At 38.5% G+C, this 24,317-nt stretch overlaps 1 protein-coding gene across 2 annotated transcripts in view; it reads right to left on the reverse strand.

Moving 5' to 3' along the window:
• Positions 1 to 423: 423 nt before the first annotated feature.
• Positions 424 to 24,317, reverse strand: part of EDIL3 (EGF like repeats and discoidin domains 3) — a 476,676-nt gene continuing 452,782 nt past the window's right edge. For both annotated transcript variants that reach the window (XM_069592585.2, XM_069592586.2), the window contains one exon: positions 424 to 3,589. In XM_069592585.2, coding sequence (XP_069448686.1) covers positions 3,440 to 3,589 — 150 coding nt within the window. In that variant the 3' untranslated portion in view covers positions 424 to 3,439. The remainder of the gene's footprint in view (positions 3,590 to 24,317) is intronic.

Genomic DNA, 24,317 nt, shown 5'->3' on the forward strand with positions numbered 1-24,317 from the left:
GTTCTCAGACTCAGTATTTACCAGTGACTTTCAGAGAAGGTGAAACAGGGTTTATGATGAATCTAAGTGTTATGATTTTCTTTAAGTGGAAGCTAGGAGAATCCCAGGGACGGGGGAGCCTGGTGGGCTGCCGTCTATGGGGTCGCACAGAGTCAGACATGATTGGAGCGACTTAGCAGCAGCAGCAGAGTTACACAGATAGATATATTAGTAGCATTTGTATGATAGCTTACTATTGACTAGATCTCTTCATTATATTCCTGAGAGTCATGTACTTAAGAACAACAGAAATACCAGCAATAGCATCCTCTTACCAGTGGACAGATCAGTCCTGGAGCACAAGACTTTAATTATGCATGAGGCAAAAAAAAAAAAAAAGACTTTGGGTTATTAGTATTCCAATAAAATTTCCACAGCTAAAAGCAGGAGAAATGCACAAATTTTAATAATTTTGCAAAGGCCAATTTGGCGGATATCAATGTACATTTGAAGGCTAATATGATTTCCTTTTTCTGTACTTCTTTAATTTTCCTGTACAAAGAAAAAGTAAACCAGCATGTAGTTAAGAGTAGTGCATATTCATATTCAGACAGTTTGTGTGTTCTTACAAATGTGTTTGATTACAACTGCTTCAATAGTATCCCAGATTTTCAAAAGTTTATTTTAACTTTGAAGACTAGACAAGGTCATACTGATTTTACAACATCCTACATGATTTAAGTATATATTACAAAGAAAAAACCCAACATTGGAATGTTACACAGCTTGAAAGTTTGCAAAGGTTATTTGTATCTTACTTATTTCTGTACTTACTGACACATCAGACGCCAGCAATGAATATTATATTTCATATTTTGTTGATTAGCAAAGATACAATCATTAGTACCTTAAGTCTTCAAAATTCACATAAACCTTTATGAAGCCATTCAGAAAGAGAAAGTCAACCCTAAAACTAGAATTAGTGATTATGATAAATGCTTTTAATAAGACAGATATGCTGGAAATGTTTAAAATTATAATTTCGTAGATTATGAAATTAGCATGTTATAGTTACTCATGGTGAAGGCTAGGTGATTCTTCTGTGCCTTGTGCTCATGAGGTTTTACTTGCTTTACTGTGAATTTAAACAGAATAAATCTGCTTCACTTTAATGTCATTGATAGAAATTACACAAAAGCTATATACTACCTCACAATACATTTCTACAGGGAATCCCTTTAATCTGGGGCATTGTGGGTTAAAGAGATATTCCATGTTGGTGAAAAGCATATACAGAAGAGAGAAAATGCACAAAGAAACAAAAGCCATTTCTATGCATTTCTAATAAAAGGTAACATTTTAGCAAACTCTTTGAAAATATATCTTTTTAAACTACCAATAAAATAAAACATCATAAGAAGCAATGAATAATTCTGAGAAAGTAAATCATTGCAAAAAATTACTCATAACTTTAAAAATATACTATGTAGAGAATCAAGGGAGAGTTCAGTGGGACAGTAAATCTTTGAAGAAATAAGGGCCATTGGCTGCAGAGTAAATGTGTATATCCCTTTGACCCAAAGTATTTACTTGTGATATGATCTTACAATTTAGTAAATTAAATATAGTTACATTCCCAATTGAAAGCTAGCTTAAGAAGATGTTATTTATGACATGGCAGTACTTTTTTTTTTAATATGCTAAAAACTGATCACCATTTCAGATGCGTCAAAGTAACAATTTTATAATAGAGTCTGAAGTAGAAAGCATGTAGGCATAGGCCAAATATGTGGCCAGCCAGTACTAATTTTGCTTTTATTAAAAACGCCATTATGATCGACTTTCTCTTTATAAATCATCACTATGATTGAAGACCACTCCATATATACATCATCAAGAAATGCTGTTAACACATGGACAGACAAGACGGTAACAGTCTAGGCGCTTTTGTTATGCAGCACAAATAATAACGAAAAAGAAAACAACTTAGTGTTGCACAGGACCTCAAAGCTTTGTACACATACCATACTTTCTTTTCCAGAACCTTTAATTTAAAACTCCAATAATTCTGTGTCTAAGCCTTAATGAAACAAACACTGGTAAAGCTTATAAATTAGATGTTGAGGACTTTCATGGAGGCAGTGAGAACTTTAATTTGTGAGAATGTCAATGAAACCTCCATTATCAATAACAAATTGTTATGATAATTGCTTATTTTTTTCAGGACCTTTGAAGCAAAATAAATAGAAATCAATTTTTACCTTGAAAATGGTTGACTACTTTGCCATTAGTAAATACTTTTCTCCTCACAAATATCTACACATTGTGCTTTCCTGAGAAACCATCACTAGTTTCAAACCTCAATAAAATTCTAGTTTCACAGGAAATGCAGAGATGAACAAAGAAATGATGAGTATGGTTGGCCAAGTTATGCAGTACTATGTCAATATTTGCTAAAAAATTTTTTAAATAGCCAAATAATTATTCTATTATTTTTAAAGTGAAGATAAGACTATTTGTAAATACCATCAAAACAAAGATTTCAATTTTGCTTTAAAGAAACATAATGGGATTTTGTTTATTTTGCAAGATGGTAGTACTGGGGTCTTTAATTAAGGAAGTATTTCAAGATTACATAGTTATAGCTTCCTTCAAAAACCAAAGAATTGCAGATTTAATCTACTGATATTAAATATGCTCAATCTACTGATACTCAATCCTGTTTCACATGTATATGTGTGTGTGTGTGTATATGTGCACATATATATATATATATATACACACACACACACACAAGCATACTTTTTTAGGCAAGTAATAGGACAAAAGTCAACTGGGGAAAAATATGAACTTATTCAGGCAGTATGTAATATATAGAATATAGAATAGCACAGAAAATAAGATCATATAATCTGATTAGAAATAAAAGTCAAATGAAAATTACAGTATCAATTAGTACTGCATGTTACAGATTCATCTTCAAAATTCGATTACAAACACTGACAGTGTTTGGTAGGCACCGGGAAATAATTAGGATAATATAGACTCATTACAGAAGGACAAAACTTATTGCTAACATTGCAGTATTCTTTTTATAAGTTCAGTATTGATCACGAAAGCTCTGACAACTCTTGCTTTTATTTAATAATTATAAGATTGTTTTACCCTTGCTATCAAGAGTGCTACTTTCTTTGCCTAATACATTTCAACCAGTATGAATAAGAAAACAATGAAAAAACTAATTTACAGTTAATGTGATGTTGCTTAAGGAATTTAAATGATAAAAATCAAATTAAACCATTGAAAAGGCAGGCTTAGACCTCCTTAAGAAGACAGTTAGTGGCCTACCGTAATTTGAGCACTTTTCATGAAAAAATCCTGTTCAGTTTCCTATAGATTTTGCAGAGTTCATTCCATGGAGATACTTAAGGAAAATAGAGAGGAGGCCTGTGATGTCTCTTCACTCTTCCTCTGTGCAGCCCAGCAGCTCCGACCTCAGTGTGATCCTCCCGTACCAGGACCAAGGAAGGATCCTTATGTGCCGTGCATAGATAGGAGGATCAATGACATTTTTTCTGTGAGTATCATTGTCAAAATTGCCCTGGAAAACCTAGCAAAGAAGAACAGACTATTAATCATTTGGCCTTCCTTCTCTTGGGAGTTATTTTTATTATTTTCTTGTTTGGATTTCCCCCCACCACATGTGAGGTCTGATAATGATGTTTTTTAAAACACACTGCTGCCGCTTTCTTAATGATAATTTTAAAACTGAATGGGTGATGAATGAGCTTCCCAGGTGATGCTAGTGGTAAAGAACCCGCCTGCCAATGCAGGAGAAGTCAGAGATGCAGGTTTGATCCCTGGGTGGGGAAGATCCCCTGGAGGAGGGCACAGCAACCCACTCCAGTATTCTTGCCTACAGAATTCCATGGACACAGGAACCTAGAAGGTTATATATAGTCCATAGGGTTGCAAAGGAACCTAGAGGGCTACAGTTCATAGGGTTGAAAAGAGTCAGACATGACTGAAGTAAGCTGCATGTAACACAGGCAATGAATATTTAAAGAGTTAAATAAGTTGAAAATTGGTTTTCTGAAGCAGGAATACATAGATTTATCATTTTTATGTATTTTAAAAAGATCTTTTTTTAATGCAATTGGTATTTATTTTTGCTTCTGGCACAGGCTGTTGGTCAGGCAGTTTGCTGAAGGTGGTCTCTTCTAAAGAGTGATTCAGAGATCCAGGCTGTTGCAAATTTTAGCTAGTATCTGAAAAATGCAGCATTCACATTCACAACGGCCAACAGGAAAGAGCTGTGAGATTATGCAGGGTGTTTTAAAAAACCAAGGTTTGGAAGCAGCTTAAATCATTTCTGGATACATTGCATTGACCTTAACTAACTATATGACCTCAGCCAAATTGCAAATGATGTTGGGAAATGGAGAGGAGCAAGTGGGTATCTGGTGTGCATAATGGTCTCTATCACAGGGTCATTTGTTAATTTCTCACCTAGAGAACAAAATCAACCCAGTATCAAGAGAGATAACGCCAATCAATGCTATTTTTTAAATACTTTTTTTTTTTTTTTGCCTTCTGTATTAATTCCTAGATCCATACAATACTCTTGAGATCATTGTGACCTATGGTGTCCTGATGCAGGGCATTGCATGACTTTGTTCTTCATTCTTTAATTTCAAACATTTTTGAACTTTGTCTGTCTATTTTTCTCCCAGAAGGCTTTTAGAATAGTAAACTGTGAGATGTGCTTGCTTCAGAAAGAAACAAAACAAAATTAGCAGCTGGTTGGTAGAGCATGGAGTAGTGGTACGTGGCATGAGTAACTGAGGTTTTCCCGTGTGCTTACTTGTGCTGTGAACACTTGGAAATTGGAAAGGAAAAGTTACAGTGGACACCACAGTAATATAAAATGTCAACTACAAGTTGGCACTAGCCAAGAGCATTGTCAACAACTGAACAACAGGGGCATTTGCCATCGGCCTCTGCGGAGACTGAATGCTGTGCTGCTGCAGCTGCTGACCTTCAACGCCCGCTGAGGGCGTTCAGGGTGGAGTGAGGCACTCTGTGCTCCAGGGAATCTGGTGGGATGGGTCTTTGGATAGTTGGATATTTTCAGGAACAGAGTTTATGACCCCAATCCTGGCACCTCCTCATATCTAGAAAAGCACGAAATCCCTCGTGATGACATCAGATCCTCCTGACTAGCAGGAGACCTTTTGTAAAATGAGTGCCTAATGGTACTGAACTCCCCCTTCACCAAAACCTTACACGATGACCGTCCCTTGCTGCGTCTTTGGAGCAGTCTCTCAGAAATCTCTGAGGTGCTGCTTCCCAGGCTGCAGTCCTCATTTTGCCCCAAAGAAAAGTTAACTTGCAACTCTCAAGTTGTGCATCTTTTTTAGTTGACAGTTATGACAACCGCTGAAGTGACCCAGAGTGGAATTCCTTCCTTTGTCTGAGCCCCATGAAGAACCGGAACTTTGGTACCAGCAGCGGCACCCTGGGCCCATCTACCTCCTCAGGGAATGCAGATGAATTTGGGTAAGTCTCTTCTGGTTCTCGAATCTCCTGTATTGGTTGAGATTCTGAGTTTTATTTGGTGGTGGAGCGGGTTACCTGCTCCCTCCCAGTTGGAAACATACTGGGGATGGGTGAAACATTCAGGGCATAGCCACCCAAGAGCTAGACACTGAGTTGGGCTCGGTTGGAAGACAACAAGAAATTTCCACCCGGTGGAAAGGTACTGGGGGTGGGGGCTGGATTGAAAAAAATCAAGGAATACCTGGGTCTTGGCTGAAAGATGCCGAAGTCGCTCCGTTGGAGGGGACTGAGTGGTTTTGTTGAGTGGTTAGGTAAGAGGCTGATCGGACGCTTTTCCTCAAATCAACTGCCTTTATAGAATTTGTCAGGATAAAAGTGAGGAGAATATACGAGAGCTTTGCTCTGAAGAAAAGTGACAATACTCCTCCTAGCAGATTTCGGTGTTGTCAGGTGACTGAGAAATTTACTGGAGTGGTGGCTGCCTAGTCCTCATCCATGCAGTGGTCCCACAGGGAAACCCACTCATTAATGAAAACACTTGCTCACCCCAGGCTCGCAGATAAGAACTGGCCATTCAGCGACCTGAGAAGCCATGGTGGTCTTAGATTGCCAGAGGCAGAATCTGAGCCACCATGTAAGACGGGCTGAAACGACTCTGGGGTGACTCCTGAAGGAGTTAAGCTCACAAGCAGCACACAGGCCCACTACACAATCTCACTAGTGATTTTTACCCCTGACAAACTCAACTTAATATGGGAAACAGAATCTCTCAAAAACAGAAAACAGGGGCATCAGAAAGCCCACCTCTGACTAACATTCCAGGCAGATTCATGTACAATACATGCAGAACTCATACTTGCAAGTACATACTTAATTGGAGAAATTATACTAAAAGAGATCTCAACCTAAAATGGCCAAATTGGGGCTCTTTTGATATTCCAAAATTGATATTTTTCATGCATGATTAGAAAAGGCCAGCCATGCTTGCTTTTATTGGTTATCTAGAAGTTTCTAAAAGAGGAAACAATAGAGTAACTTCTTTGTAGGAAACAAACAAGAAATCACTTGCAACTATATCAGAGCTAAAAAATGGCTGCTAGCAGGGACTCTGCCAAGTTGCAGGTCTAGTGGGTCTGGGAAGTCACATTTGACTTTATGCCATTTGACTTCTGCTTTATTTAGAGTGTGACTCCCAGCTGGTAAGGTTCTGGTTTGGTTTTGTTGGTTTGGTTTGAACACACAGACATCTGGTACAAAACTGCTCAAGCTAATATGGGAAGACCTTCTTCTAAGGTTCTACACTCCACCTGGGTACCCCTTGGAAAAAATGTTTTAAATGACTTGTCAACCTATAGCTATGATCCAAGGACAAGAAAAATGGCCTAAAAATATTAGATCTTTATTGACAAAGGATAGGAAAATGGATGGAAGTTCCCTTATGTCCAAGACTTTCTCCTATAATCAACAGCCTGGGTCTGATTAAATTAAGACCCCCACTTCCCCATAGGGACACTCCCTGCTGGGGCTAATCTGCTCTTGTTATCAGGGCCAATTTGAGCACTATCTATCTGAATCTTGGCTATAAAACTATGACCATGGAAAAATATGATTTTTGACAGTGTATTAAAGACTTCAGAGAAAGTTTGAAGAAAAAAAAATTTCTTTAAGAATTCTTGCCCTGAGGAATTAACTCTTCTTATACCTTGAGACCAGAGCTCTCTGGATCATTTATCTAGTAGTGCAGTCACTACTAGTAGTTGTTCAGTTGTATCTGACTCTGCCTGCTAGGCTCCTCTGTCCATGGAATTCTCCAGGCAAGAATACTGGAGTGGGTTGTCATTTCCTCCTCCAGAGGATCTTCTGGACCAGGGATCCCACATTGCAGGCAGATTCTTTACCATCTGAGCCACCAGGGAAGCCCTTATCTTATCTAAACAATCTCTAATTCTTGAAACCAAAAGAAAAAAGGGATCAAAGCCTTTAAAAAATCTTCTTATTCCAACTGTTGTTAATAACTAATGAGTTTTGTATTGTGATATCTAATTTATAACTAAGTTTGGAAAGCAAAGCTATGAGATCTCTTTTGTGTCTATTGGGACATATATCTGCCTATGGTCTCCCGTGTGTGTCTTTGTTTTTGGATAAGATTGCTGAGATTGGTTTGTAAATGAGCTCTAATTGGCCTAAAGAAAAGTAAGCACTTACAAATCAAACAGTTCTAAATACAAGACAAATTAAACCTAAATGAATTTCAGGTTCATGTGAATTGGGAAATATTCAGTATTAAATATCTGGTATTATTGTTTGTTTGTTGACCTAACATAGACATTTCTAAGAGTCATTAACATGAAGCAAAATATTTTCATCGTGCCTAGGTTTAATATGTAAAATACTATTATATCTGTTACAAATTTGTCAGCAAGGAAAGTACCTTGAGTGAGGAAACTTCTAAAAATAATGTAAATGATATATGAGCTTTTAGACAAACTCTATTAAGAATAATTACACTTTAGGAATGTCTGTCTAAAATAGTTTCTCCAGAATGAGGTAATCTGAATTTGTAAGGGTTGTGCTAAACTAAGTGTTGGAAGTCTATTGAATAGCTAGATCATTTCCAAATAGAATAAGAATTTGAAATATTTATTACTGAACACTATGTTCCTCTTACGGAGAAACCAAGGAGATTTGAGACTCAATGAATAACGTTTGGTGTCATCCTAAGATGTACTCTATAAGAAATCAAATGTTTTTAGAAATTATCACTGGTAGTTATGGTTACCAATCTACAGAATGCTAATATAAAGGTCAGTTCTTGTTTGCTTAAGGAAGGTAGGATGTGTAGTTTTCAGTAAAGAAGGTATGAGGAATGGAATTGCATTTTATGAGGAAAAGGAAGTACGTCTGATTTACCGGTGGCTATTTCTGAATGGGAGAAAAGAGTAACTGATGCAGAAAGTGATAAGAAGGTTTGTGGAAAGTGGACCCTGAGAAAAGAGTTTCGTGCATGGTTAGGACTATGTTTAGGCTTTCCTCATACCTTAGTCAGTAAAGAACCTGCCTGCAATTCAGGAGACTTGGGTTCGATTCCTGGGACAGAAAGATCCCCTGGAGAAGGAAATAGCAACCCACTCCAGTAGTCTTGTCTGGAGGAGAATCCCATTGACGGAGGAGCCTGGCAGCTTATAGTCCATGCAGTCACAAGAGTCGGACACGACTGAGTGAATTTCACTACTAATTAATTAAGTTTACCTTTAAATGAATTTAAATGCAAGCTGGTACAAAAACTTGAATTTGGTTTTTCTCTCTGTTAAGGGCACATGCTTTCTTCAGATGTTGACCTGCCTCTGATAATAGATTTAAGTTTATTTACCTCTTAAATGATCAGTTCTATATTGCCTCTGAAATACTTTATTGTTACTTTGACTAAGTGAATAACTATTGTTTCACAATGACATTTAATCCTATCTGACTGAGTGTCTAAACCTTTTTGACATTTGTTGACAAAACTTCCTGAATCATTCTAATGCAGCACTTTTGACTTCTAGCTAACTTTGGGATGCTTCAGAGGGCCCCTGAAGCATCCCTGAAAGAGATATTACACTAATTAGGTTCATTTTGTATGCAGAATTACATGGGAAGTATTGTCAAGTCAGTCCGTTGGAGAATCTGCCTGCAATGCAGTTGACCTGGGTTCGATCCCTGGGTTGGGAAGATCCCCTGGAGAAGGGAAAGGTTACCCACTCCTGTATTCTTGCCTGAAGAATCCCCACGGACAGCTTGGCAGGCTACATACAGTTCATGGGTTGCAAAGATTTGGACATGACTGAGTGACTAAGCACACAACACACTGTCAAGTGAGTAATAAATCTTGGGTTATATTGTAAGGTAAATGTTACTAATATAGATATCCTAGAAACTATATGGAGTTCTTAAAATTCTGCTATGTCCAGGTAAAATGTTATCAGTCATAATTCTAGCTAGTATCACAGCACTAACCAAGTTTCGCAAAAATGCTTCCACTTCAAGAAGCTTCTAGAAAGGACTGTTGGATGAATACAAGTTTCAGAACTAGGTAAGAAATGAAAGGATTCTAATGGAAAACTTGATGACTTCACAGAGGTTAACAAAAGGACTGAATGAACTGGCAAATATGTTTATAACTTTTATGGTTTCTATCGGAAAAGTTATTGGTTTGAGTCTATGTTTTCCAGGTGTAAGAAAAACCTTCCCCTCAGATTATTATGGCAGTACTTTCAAAAAACTATACTTTATAAACAAATTGAAACATTTATTTTTTTCTATCTGGCCTGTCCAGAGATTGTAAAACAAGAGTTTCCAATAACTTTATCAGATCAGTTAGGAAGGTTATCTCACAAACAGGTACAGAAATCTCAAAGAATTTTGGAGAAGTTGAGAAAGGGAGGACTTCACTGTTAGGCAAAATCTGTGATAAGACTTCAGTGTGACTTTCCTAGCCCTGAAAGGTTTTATTTTAAAAAGTTCAGTTCAGTGTGAGACTCTATGAAAGTTTCAGCAAAAAGTCTATGATCAGTTATGATTATATAAATAATCAGGCCAAATTTATTGAGACCAAACCAATTTCACGAACAGATCTATTTGGTTATAGTCAGTAAAAATGAAAGTGACTTTAGAGAGAAAAAGATATTTCAATGAATGTTAAATCCCAGTTTGTTAATGGAGGTCTGTATCTACTAAGACTCATTTCTTGAATAGTTCTTTTCTGTTAGGGTATTTTAATAGAATGTTCTTTAATAATTCAATTAAATATTACAAGTTTATTTCTGAAGCTTAGCCCAGTAATCTATCATTGGATGAAGATCAGATGCCTCACGAACTGCAACCAAGACTGGAAAAAGACATAATTTAAGAAACTATCTCCAACGTGAATGGAAAGACCTTTTTACCAGATACTCTTTTAATTATCTCATACACAGTGAAACTGAAGTGAAATTGACTACTGGATTAACTCCTACTTCCAAAGGCCCCTACACTGGACTGGTCTATAGAGAGGCCTGCTGACCTCAAACTCACCTTAAAACGACGCTCAGAGGAAACTGCACTATACTGGAATGAGAAGAAAACAACATCAGGAGTAGACAGCTTGCCCAAGATGCTGGACCTGATTTGTATGATCATTTATAATTTTTTTTTTTAAATTTCTTGGACCTTTGCATATCCATCAAATGTTTTCTATCATGGACATGATTCTATGCTAGTTTACAACTCAATCCAATTGTTGCGTTGTGGCCAGGTACTTCTGTCTAGTATTTCTGGGTTGCCTTGGTAGACTTCTCCCCTCCAGGGTTCTGATTGGATAACCACTAGGAAACTTGTTTTAGAAGAGAGTTCAGTCCTTTTCTGTCTATTCATGATATTACTAGATGAGATCCTCTCACCGGGCCAATTAATAATACCTGCTCTGACCCTGGCCATTTATTTAAGTAAGTTTTTTCTTAGAGTCATTCAAACTCAATCAGAGTGATGAGCTAAGTCTCAATCAAAACACTGTAACTTCTTGTCTAGTAAAAGGAAAACTCCCATAATTATGGGATGGATCTATATGGTTGACACCAAGCTATCATCATTTAAGTTTAAAAGCTCCTCTATGTTGGGAACAATTAAATCATACAAAGAATGATCAACCTAGTAATATTATGAAACTAGGCTGGGTATTTTATGAACTATGCCTATTATTACCCTTAGAGAGACAGTGATATGGAACTCAGTGGATTTGTGGAGTGGTTCAGATGGTAAAGAGTCTGCCTGCAAGGCAGGAGACCTGGGTTCAATCCCTGGGTTGAGAAGATCCCCTGGAGAAGGAACTGGCAACCCACTCCATGGACAGAGGAGCCTGGTGGGCTACAATCCATGGGGTCACAAGGAGTTGGCACGACTGAGTGACTAACACAATAGGCTGGGTACTTTATGAACTATGCCTATTATTACCCTTAGAGACAGTGATTGGTATGGAACTCAGTGGATTTGTGGTACTAATTTATGGCCTTGGTATCTACAGAGATGGATAAGAAGGTGTAGCCATGAACTTAAGGTTATACACGTTAACAAATTAGAGGTAACCCCAACCAATCTACCATTCGTATGAGTCTAATGGATCAAAAGATTTGTATTCTACTGATATGACCATTTAGCAGCCTTTTCTTTTTTTTAATGTGTGTGTGTGCCTTCAATGAGATTGGAGGATGTAATTGGCCATATCGAGGTGAGCCTTAACAACTTTCACTCAACAAGCTTTAAATGATGGTAACCAGGTTATTAGCCTATTGAACTCTGAGGTCTCCATAATGAGAAAGGCAGTGCTACGAAACTGCATGGCCCTTGACATCCTTTCGGCACCTCAGGGGGGCACCTGTGCCACAATTCAAGCTGAACGTTGTGTTTTCACACATGATGAATCCTTTAATGTAACACATTTGATGAACCATATGAAAAATCAGATTTCTGCCTTAAGTAACCATTTCCTTGGTCTTGATGATCTTGAAAGAAAATAAACTGGTTTGGTGTGGGAGGCTCGTGGCTGAAATATCTACAATTCCACTAATGTTATTAATTTGTATTTTGCCTGTTTTATAAGATTATTGTCTTGTATTACCGAGTGTACGACTGAGCCTCCAACAAAAATAATGATGACTAGACTTAAAGCAGTTGATCAAATGTATGCTTTGATATGTGATCAATGATTAGATATGGGAAAATGCAACGAGAGGGAATATTTTTTGGACCATAACTAGAAGATAGGTGTCCAGAGAGCTTTAACCATTACGACTTCGGCCACTCCATGTGCTATTACTGGACTATCAGCAAAAACCTTCTTTAGAACTGGGAATGAGCCATTCTGGCCACATGGGACAACATGGTCATGAAATCTCTCCCCAAATATGGTTGAATTTATGACCACAAGGGGGCCCTGTCAACTACAAATTGGCACTTGCCAAGAGCACTGCCAATGACTGAAAAACAAGGGCATTTCCCATCCGCCTCTGCGGAGACTGAACCCCGTGCTGCTGCAGCTGCTGACCTTCAACACCCGCTGAGGGCGTTCAGGGTGGAGTGAGGCACTCTGTGCTCCAGGGAATCTGGTGGGACAGGCCTTTGGATAGTTGGATATTTTCAGGAACAGATTTTATGACCCCAATCCTTGCATTGTTATTTTTGAACTGTGGTATTGGAGAAGACTCTTGAGAATCTCCTGGACTGCAAGGAGATCCAACCAGTCCATCCTAAAGGAAATCAGTCCTGAATATTCATTGGAAGGACTGATGCTGAAACAGAAACTCCAATACTTTAGCCACCTGATGCAAAGAACTGACTCATTAGAAAAGACCCTGATGCTGGGAAAGACTGAAGGAGAGAGGAGAAGGGGACGACAGAGGATGAGATGGTTGGATGGTATCACCGACTCAATGGACATGAGTTTGAGCAAGCTCCGGGAGCTGATGATGGACAGGAAAGCCTGGTGTGCTGCAGTCCATGGGGTTGCAGAGTTGGACACAACTGAGTGACTGAACTGAACTGAATCCTTGCATCTCCTCATATCTAGAAAAGCACTAAATCCCTTCACAGTGACATCAGATCCTCATGACTGACTAGCAGAAAACCTTTTGTAAAATGAGAGCTTAATGGTATCCACTCCTCCTTCACCAAAACCTTGTATATTGAAGGTCCCCCACTGCATCTTTGGAACAGTTGATCAGAACTATCTGAGGTGCTGCCTCCCAGGCTTCAGTCTTTCTTTTGCCCCAAAGAAGACTTAACTTGCATCTCTCAAGTTGTGCTTCTTTAGTCAACAAAAGGATCATAAGATACTACTACAAGCAACTATATGCCAACAAAATGGACATTCTGGAATAAATGGATGAATTCTTAGAAAGGTATGATCTCCCAAAACTGAACCAGGAAGAAATAGAAAATATACACAAATACCAAAATGGAAACTGGGATTAAAAACCTCCCCCCAAAAGTTCCAAAACCAGACAGTTTCACAGGCAAATTCTATCAAACATTTAGAGAAGAGTCAAGAGCTAGCTTTCTGAAACTATTGTAAAAAATTGAAGAGGAAATAACACTCCTCAAATGCATTCTATGATGCTACTCTCACCCTGATACCAAAACCAAAGATATCACAAAAAAAGGACATTACAGGTCAATATCACTGATAAATACAGATGCAAAAATCCTCAATAAATACTAGCAAACCAAATCCAACAATACATTAAAAGAACATATACACCATGATCAAGTGGGATTTATCCCAGGGATGCAACAATTCAATATGTACAAATTAATCAGTGTGATACACCACACTGACAAATTGAAGAATAAAAACCATGTGATCATCTAAACAGATGTAAAAGAAGCTTTTGACAAGCTTCAACACCCATTTATGAAAAAACTCTCTACACAGTAGGTATAGAGCAAACATATCTAAACATTAAGGGCATAAAAAGGGCATGAAAAATTTCAAACTTAATAGGGTAAAGGTGAAAACATTTCCTTTTTTCAAGAAGGTCAAGAAGAAGAATAGGATGTCCACTCTCACCACTTTTATTATATATAACTGTGGTGTTGGGGAAGACTCTTGAGAGTCCCTTGGACTGCAAGGAGATCCAACCAGTCCATTCTGAAGGAGATCAGCCCTGGGATTTCTTTGGAAGGAATGATGCTAAAGCTGAAACTCCAGTACTTTGGCCACCTCATGCGAAGAGTTGACTCATTGGAAAAGACTCTGATGCTGGGAGGGATTGGGGGCAGGAGGAAAAGGGGACAACAGAGGATGAGATGGCTGAATGGCATCACCGACTCGATAGACGTGAGTTTGAGTGAACTCTGGGAAACTGGTGATGGACAGGGAGGCCTGGTGTGCTGCGATTCATGGGGTCGCAGAGTCGGACATGACTGAGTAACTGAACTGAACTGGAAGCCCTAGCCATAGCACAGAGGAAAAAAAAAATGAAGGAATCTAAATTGAAAAAGAAGTAAAACTGTTTGTTTTTGAAGTCACTGTTTGGAGATGACATGATACTGTACACAGAGAATTCTAAAGATGCTACCAGAAAACTACTAGATCTCATCAACAAATACAGTAAAGTTATAGGACACACAAAAATCTGATGCATTTCTATACACTAACAATCAAAAGTTAGTGACCAATCAAAAGAAAGATAAGGAAATATTTACCATTGCAACAAAAGAATAAAATACCTATGAAGAAATCTGCCTAAGGAGGCAAAAGACCTGTACTTTCAAAACTATAAGACACTGATAAAAGGAATAGAAGATGACAGGAACAGATGGAAAGATAAACCATGTTCTTGGATTGGAAGAATCAGTAGTGTCAAAATGACTACACTATGCCCGGCATTTTATAGATTCCATGCAATCCCTATCAAATTACCAATGTCATTTTTGGCAAAACTAGGTAAAAAAATTTTAAATTTATATGGAGGCACAAAAGACCCTGAATAGCCAAAGCAATCCTGATGAAGAAAAATGAAGCTGGAGGAATCGGGCTCCCTGACTTCAGACTATGCTACCCAAGTACTGTAATCAAAACAGGATGATATTGGCATAAAAACAAGAATATAGATCAATGGAATAGGATAGAAAGCTGAGAAATAACCCCCCACATCTGTGGTCAGTTAAACTATAAAAAAGGAGATAAGCATTTGCAATGGAGAAAAAATAATCAATCTCTTTATAAATGGTGCTGGGAGAATTAGATAGCTACATGTTAAAAAACGAAATTAGAACATTCTTTAACACCATACACAAAGATGAACTCGAAATGGATTTAAGCCCTAAATGTAAAACTGGATACTATAAAACCCTAAGAAAACATAGGCAATATATATTTTTTCCTAGAGTAATAGAAATAAAAATAAATAGACCCTCATTAACTCAAAACCTTTTGCACATCAAACCATAAACAAAATGAAAATACAACCCACAGAATAGGAAAAATACTTGCAAATCAGGGAACAGAAAAGAGATATTAATCTCAAAAAATAATAAAGAGCCCATGCAACTATGTCAAAAAAACAACCCAAACAAAAAATGGGAAGAAGACGTGACAGACATTTCTATAAAAAAGATACACAGATGGCAAGGAGGCTCATGAAAAGATGCTCAACATTGCTAATTATTGGAGAAATGCAAATCAAGTCTACATTGAGATATCACCTCTCAGCACTCAGTATGGCCTTCATCAAAATGTCTGCAAACTCTAAAGGCTGGAAAGGGTGGCAAGAAAAGGGAATCCTCTTACACTGTCGGTGAGAATATAAATTGGTATTGGTACTATGGAGAACATTATGGAGGTTCCTTAAAAAAAAAACAAACATTGAGGTGCCATATAATCCAGCAATCCCACGCCTGGGCATATCCAGAGAAAACCATGATTTGAAAGGATACATGTACCCCAATGTTAATTGCAGCATGGTTTACAATTGCCAAGACAAGGAAGCAATCTAAATATTCACTGATAAAGCAGATGTGGTACATATAAGCAACAGAATATTACTCAGCCACTAAAGCATGAAGTTTTGTCATCTGAAGCAACATGGTTGGACTTGCAGATGACCAAACTAAGTGAAGTAAGTCCGACAAATATCATATGTCACTTATATATAGATCCTAAAAAAAATGCTACAAATGAACTTATTTAGAAAACAGATTCAAAGAATTAAAGAATGAACCTATGGTTACTAGTTGGGAGGGACAAACTGGGAGATTTGGATTGACATATATATGCTGCTATATTTAAAACAGATAACCAATAAGGATATACAGTATAGCAAAAGGAATTCTGCTCAATATACTGTAATAGCCGAAATGGAAAAATAACTTGAAGAAGGATAGATAGATTTATATGTATAACAGAATCACTTTTCCGTACATCCAAAACTAACACAGCAGTGTTAATCAACTGCACTCCAATATAGTTGGAATTGATAATAAACTATACTCCAGTACCAACAAAGCCAGTGGAGGTGATGGAATTCCAGCTGAGCTATTTCAACTCCTAAAAGACAATGCTGTTAAAGGGCTGCACTCAACTGACTGGTTCCAAATTGGGAAAGGAATACATCAAGGCTGTTTATTGTCACCCTGCTTATTTGACTTATATGCAGAGTACATCATGCGAAATGCTGGGTTGGATGAAGCACAAGCTGAAATCGAGATTAATGGGAGATATAACAATAACCTCAGATATGCAGATGATACTACCCTTATGGCAGAAATCGAAGAGGAACAAAAGAGCTTCTTGATGAAAGTGAAAGAGGAGAGTGAAAAAGCACTTTATGTCACCAGAGATTCCTTAACTCCCTGTACCTCAGTTTCTTCATGCAAAGGTGGGTACAATAAAGGACAGAAATGGTATGGACCTAATAGAATCAGAAAATATTAGGAAGAGGTGGCAAGAATACACAGAAGAACTGTACAAAAAAGATCTTTATGACCCAGATAATCATGATGGTGTGATCACTCACCTAGAGCCAGACATCCTGGAGTGTGAAGTCCAGTGGGCCTTCGGAAGCATCACTACGAAAAATGCTAGTGGAGGTGATGGAATTCCAGCTGAGCTATTTCAAATCCTGAAAGATTGTGCTGTGAAAGTGCTGCACTCAATATGTCAGCAAATTTGGAAAGCTCAGCAATGGTCCACAGCATTGGAAATGGTCAGTTTTCACTCCAATGCCAAAGAAAGTTTAAACTACCACACAATTGCACTCATCTCCCACACTAGCAAAGTAATGCTCAAAGTTCTCCAAGCGAGGCTTCAATAGTACGTGATCTGAAAACTTCCAGATATTCAAGATGGATTTAGAGAAGGCAGAGGAACGAGAGATTAAATTGCCAACATCTGTTGGATTATAGAAAAAGCAAGGGAATTCTGGAAAAACATCAACCTCTATTTCACTGACTATGCTAAAGCCTTTAACTGTGTGAATCATAAACTGTGGAAAACTCTTAAAGAGACTGGAGTTCCAGACCATCTTTCATGCCTTCTGAGTAGCCTGTATGCAGGTCAAGAGGCAATAGTTAGAACTGGACATGGAACAACAGACTGGTTCCAAACTGGGAAAGGAGTGCGTCAAGGCTGCATATTATCATCCTGCTTATTGAACTTATATGCAGAGAACATCATGCCAATGCCAGGCTGGGTGAAGCACCAGTTGGAGTCAAGATGGCTGGGAGAAATATCAAAAATCTCAGATATGCAGATGACACTGCTCTAATACAGAAAGTGAAGAGAAACTGAAGAGCCTCTTGATGAAAGTGAAAGAGGAGAGTGGAAAAACTGGTTTAAAATTCAACATTCAAAAAAATAGGATCCAGGCATCCAGTCCCATCACTTCACGGCAAATAACAGGGGAAAAAAGTGGAAACAGTGACAGATTTTATTTTCTGGGGCTCCAAAATCACTGTGCATAGTGACTGCAGTAATGAAATTAAAAGATGCTTGCTCCTTGGAAAAGAAACTATGACCAACCGAGACAGCATATTAAAAAGCAGAGTTATCACTTTGCCCACAAAGGTCTGTATAGTCAAAGCTATGTTTTTTCCAGTAGTCATGAATGGATATAAGAATGGACCATAAAGAAGGCTGAGCACCGAAGATCTGACGCTTTTGAATTGTGTTGCTCAAGAAGACTCTTAAGTATTCCTTGGACAGCAAAGAGATCAAACCAATAAATCCTAAAGGAAACCATCCCTGAATATCCACTGGAAGGACTGATGCTGAAGCTACAATACTTTGGCCACGTGATGTGAACAGCTGACTCATTGGAAAAGATCATATTTCTGGGAAAGACTGAGAGCAGGAAGAGAAGGAGGCAACATAAAATGAGATGATTGGATGACATCACCGACTCAAAGGACAGGAGTTTGAACAAATTTTGGGCGATTATGGTGGACATGAAAAGTCTGGAATGCTGCAGTCCATGGGGTCACAAAGAGTCAGATACAACTATGTGACTGAACAACAACAACAATAGTCCAATATAAAATGAAATTTAAAACTGTAGTGATAAAAGTAAGCATATAAAACATTGGGGAAAAAATAAAAAGAAAGTTCCAGAGAATAGTTAAGGAGAGATAAGGCCTTCTTAAATGAACGATGCAAAGAGATAGAGGAAAACAATGGAATGGGAAAGTTCAGAGAGCTCTTCAAAAAAACTGGAGCTATCAAGGGAATATTTTATGCCAAGATGGGGATGATAAAGGACAGAAATGGTAAGGACCCAACAGAAAAGAATAGGTGGCAAGAATACACAGAGGAACTATACAAGAAAGCTCTTAATGACCTCGATAATCACCATGGTGTGGTCACACACCTAAAGCCAGATATCCTGGAGCGTGAAGTCAGGTGGGTCTTAGGAAGCATTGTTATGAACAAAGCTAGTGAAGTGATAGAATTCCAGCTGAGCTTTTTAAAATTCTAAAAGATGATGCTGTGAAAGTGCTGAATTGAATATGCCAGCAAACATGGAAAACACAGCAGTGACCACAGGACAGGAAAAGGTCAGTTTTAATTTCAATCCCAAAGAAGGGCAATGCCAAAGAATGTTCAAACTATCATGAAACTGTACTCATTTGATATGCTAGTAAGGTTATGTTCAAAATCCTTCAAGCTAGCCTTCAGTAATATGTGAACTGATAACTTCCAGATATTCAAGCTGGGTTTAGAGAAGGCAGAGCAATCAGAAATCAAATTGCCAACATTTGTTGGATCATGAAGAAAGCAAGGGAACTGCAGAAAAACATCTGCTTCACTGACTATGAGAAAGCCTTTGACTTGTGGATCACAACAAACTGTGGAAAATTCTTAGAGATGGGAATACCAGACCACCTTACCTGTCTCCTGGGAAACTTGTATGTGGGTCAGGAAGCAAAAGTTAGAACTGGACAATGAATGATGGAATGGTTCAAAATTGGGAAAGGAGTACATCAAAGCTGTATATTGTTACCTTGCTAATTTAATTTCTATGCAAATTACATCATGTGAAATGCAAGTTGGATGAATCACAAGCTGGAATCACGATTGCTGGGAAAAATCAACAACCTCAGATATGCGGTGGACACCACCCTAATGGCATAAAGTGAAGCGGAACTAAGGAGTCTCTTGATGAAGGTGAAAGAAGAGAGTGAAAAGCTGGCTAGAAGCTCAATGTTGAAAAAGCTAGATCATGGCATCCAGTCTCATTCCTTCATGGCAAATATGTGGCAATAAGTGGAAGTAGTGACAGATTTTATTTATTTTTTCTCCAAAATTACTCACAGTGACTGCAGTTATGAAATTAAAAAATGCTTGCTCTTTGGAAGGAAAGTTATGATCAACCATGACAGAGAATTAAAAAGCAGAGACATCACTTTGCCCACAAAGTTGCTGGTGCAGTCTACGTGGTTGCAAAGAGTTGGACACGACTTAGCAACTAAACAGTAACAGCAAGTAAGGCATGGGAAAACAAAAAAGAAACAACAAAACCAAAACACTGAGATCCTGATAGGAATGGCATTAAATTATAAATTACTTTTACAGACATTAATATATTTATAATATTTAATTTCACTGGAAGATTTTATCACGTTTAACCTATAGATTATGAATACTTATTATTAAAGCAATTTCTAACCATTGTATATTTATATTTTTGTCCTAATTCAACTAGGGTAGTGAAAATCGCTTCAAAATTTTCTCTCAGTTTCATGAGGCTTCTTACAATTAGAAGATAATTTTTAGCTTGCTAGAGATCAAAAGATGACTACATATCCAATGAAAGACTTGAAAATAAAAGTCCCCAAAGGGAAAAAAAATAAAGAAAAGAAATTCCATTATCTCTTGCCAGAGTATTTAACCCATATCTTTTAACAATTATGAAATTAAAGGGAAAGTTTTAAAAATGGCCTTCTCCAGTTGGTTCAGTCTCACATGGTCACAAAAAGTCCCCTGGAAAGAGGAAAATAAAGATATTCTTCCTGATAGCACTGGAGAGTGTGACACTAATAGACACAAGAGACAAGGTGGCATAATCTTTTTTGCTAGTTCCATGAAAAGATTATGTGCCACTGACAGTGAATACAAAGTGCCATCCCCATCTTGCAGGGGAATAACTTTTCAATGCGATGCAAACTATATCTCAAAGGCTGTTTCTGAATAAATAATTGCTGAAGAAAGAATACTGAACTGTGCCAAGTCTGGAATTCAGCATTCTGACATATCTGAATCCATGTTCTTGAAGTACAAATTTTATCCTCAGCAATGTTCTGGCTTACACTGACCAAAAAGGAGCTAGTTTTGGACTGAAATGTGTTACTAAATAGCAATGTCTCTGTCAGTGAAAGTTTACATGTGTAGGATATACCGCATAAACACTCACCAAAAAAATCTTGAGAAATATCATTGTAACAGCAGAAAATAAGGGTACATTCTGTGGTTTCCTGACTTTCTCTCTGACATATGGTGTTGGGATCAATGCTTCACTGAGACTGCGGTGTTACAATTTAATAGAAATTCTAAAATCCAATTTCATAGCCCTGCTAGTGAACTTAATGCATATCTTTGGAATAATAGAGTTTAAATTCATTAACTTTCATTGCGAGATCTGCAATAGTCCAAAATATATAATGTTATACCACTTCTTGGGAAGGAAATACAGGAAGAAATAATTTTCTTTTAAATTGTTGGTTTTCAGCACAAGCTCCAATAAGGAACTAGCAATCCACAAAGCAGTAATTGAATTATTAGTTTTACTTATCTCTTTACACTTAATAGAGAACACCTAGAGGGAAACTACAGCAACTCTGAAATTGCATACAGCTATGACATATCTAATTTAATGTGTGAAAGTTATGGACACTTGAATGCCCATTAAAAAATAATTAAAAAACCAAAAATGCCCACCAAAAAACAGCCTATGTCTGTATTGTTAGTCCCTCAGTGGTGTCTGACTCTTTGTGACCCTGTGGACTGTAGACTACCAGGCTCCTCTGTCCATGGAATTCTCCAGGCAAGAATACTGGAGTGGGTAGCCATTCCCTTCTCCAAGGGATCTTTCCCACCCAGGGATTGAACCCTTGGACTCCCACACTGCAGGCAGATTCTTTACCATCTGAGCCACCAGGTAAAACCAAGATCTAAAAGTACCAACAGTATTCTTTTGCTTTCAGAGTTCTCTCAGTGATGATACAGCACATAACACAAGGCACACACTTGCAAATTCTAGCATGACATCTTGTGCTTACTGTGCAAACATGTGGCACATGTGCTGTTTTCTTGTCTCAAGCACGAGGAAGACCCTGCTAAATAATGCTATTTCAGTGCGTTACCTGGCAAAGGAATGCAAACTCAGTATTTTCAGTTAACTAGAAGTTTTTAGAAGGAGTTTGCACCTATTTACAATAGCCGTGACATGGAAGCAATCAATCTGAATGTCCATTGACAGAGAAATGGCTAAAGATGTGTCTGTGTGTATACACACACACACACACACACATAACGGATACCCACTCTAATATTCTTATCCAGGTCAGAATACTGGAGTGAAGATCCCCTGGAGAAGGAGATCGAACCCAGGGATCGAACCCAGGTCTCCCACATTGCAAGTGGATTCTTTACCAGCTAACCTCATGTGAAGAGTTGACTCACTGGAAAAGACTTTGATGCAGGGAGGGATTGGGGGCAGGAGGAGAAGGGACGACAGAGGATGAGATGGGGGGATGGCATCACTGACTCAATGGACGTGAATCTGAGTGAACTCTGGGAGTTGGTGATGGACAGGGAGGCCTGGCGTGCTGCAATTCATGGGGTCGCAAAGAGTCGGACACGACTGAGTGACTGAACTGAACTGAACTGAAGCCATAAGGGAAGTGTGTCAAGGAGTACGTGAAGGCTGTGTGTTATTACCCTGCTGATTTAACTTTTATGCAGAGTACTTATATGCAGAATACATCATGCAAAATGCAGGGATGGATGAAGCACAAGTGGGAATCAAGATTGCTGGGAGAAATATCAATAACCTCTGATATGCAGATGACCCCAAACTTATGGCAGAAAGTGAAGAACTAAAGAGCCTCTTGAGGAGGAGAGTGAAGGAGGAGAGTGAAAAAGTTGGCTTAAAATTCAACATTCAGAAAACGAAGATCATGGCATCCAGTCTTGTTACTTCATGGCAAATAAATGGGGAAATAATGGAAACAGTGACAGACTTAATTTTTTTGGCGGGGGGTGGGGGCGGGGGGCGCTCCCAAATCACTGCAGATGGTGACTGCAGCCATGGAATTAAAAGACGCTTGCTCCTTGGAAGAAAAGCTACGACCAACCTAGACAGCATATTAAAAAGCAGACATTACTTTGCCAACAAAGGTCCATCTACTCAAAGCTATGGTTTTTCCAGTAGTCATGTATGGATGTGAGAGTTGGACTATAAAGAAGGCTGAGCACTGAAAAATTGATGCTTTTGAACTGTGGAGTTGGAGAAGACTCTAGAGAGTCCCTTGGACTGCAAGGAGATCCAACCACTCCATTCTAAAGGAGATCAGTCCTGAATCTTCATTGGAAGGACTGATGCTGAAATGGAAACTCCAATACTTTGGCCACCTGATGTGATGAACTGACTATTAGAAAAGACCCTGAGGCTGGGCAAGATTGAATGCAGGAGAAGGGGATGACAGAGGATGAGATGGTTGGATGGCATCACCGACTCAATGGACATGAGTTTGAGTAAGCTACAAGAGTTGGTGACAGACAGGGAAGCGTGGCATGCAGCAATCCACGGGGCTGCAAAGAGCTGGACCTGACTGAGTGACTGAACTGAGAGATTATAATACTACGTAAACTAGGCACAAAAGCCACATATAATATGATATCACTTATATGTAGAATTTAACAAGTGATACAAATGAACTTATTTTCAAAACATAAACAGACTCACAGACTTTGAAAACAAGCTTTAAGTTACCAAAGGGGAATGAGGGGGGAGGGACAAAATCAGGAGTTTGGGATTAACAGATACACACTACTATATATAAAATAACCAACAACTCCATCACAGAGTACTACATTCACTCTCTTATAATAATTTATAAGGGAAAAGAATCTGGAAAAAATTATGTGTATGTATAAAGAAAGTAGATGGCAACCCACTCCAGTTTTCTTGCCTGGAGACTCACCCTGGACAGAGGAGCCTGGCAGGCTACAGTCCATAGGATTACAAAGAGTTGGACACAGCTGAAAAGACTTGCTTAGTGCACACAGAACTGAATCACTTTGCTGTACACCTGAAACTGCTGCTAAGTCGCTTCAGTCGTGTCCGACTCTGTGCAACCCCATAGATGGCAGCCCACCAGGCTCCCCAGTCCCTGGGATTCTCAGGCAAGAACACTGGAGTGGGTTGCCATTTCCTTCTCCAATGCATGAAAGTGAAGTCGCTCAGTCGTGTCTGACCCTCAGCGACCCCATGGACTGCAGCCTACCAGGCTCCTCCATCCATGGGAGCTTCCAGGCAAGAGTACTGGAGTGGGGTGCCATTGTCTTCTCCAACACCTGAAACTAACACATTATAAATCAATTATACTTCAGTTTTTAAAAATTGAATATGTGTATGCACAAGTTTCAGGTTTAGGAGAAGGTTTAACTAATTAGCTGGTAATAAGTTTGCTGAGATACTCAAACATGATGTGCTTAGGAGTCTATTAGGTTTTCCCAACACATGGCGCCTGGAGATAAAGGCATGCAAGGT

Source organism: Ovis canadensis, chromosome 5, assembly GCF_042477335.2.
Source record: "Ovis canadensis isolate MfBH-ARS-UI-01 breed Bighorn chromosome 5, ARS-UI_OviCan_v2, whole genome shotgun sequence".
Taxonomy (NCBI): Eukaryota; Metazoa; Chordata; class Mammalia; order Artiodactyla; family Bovidae; genus Ovis; species Ovis canadensis.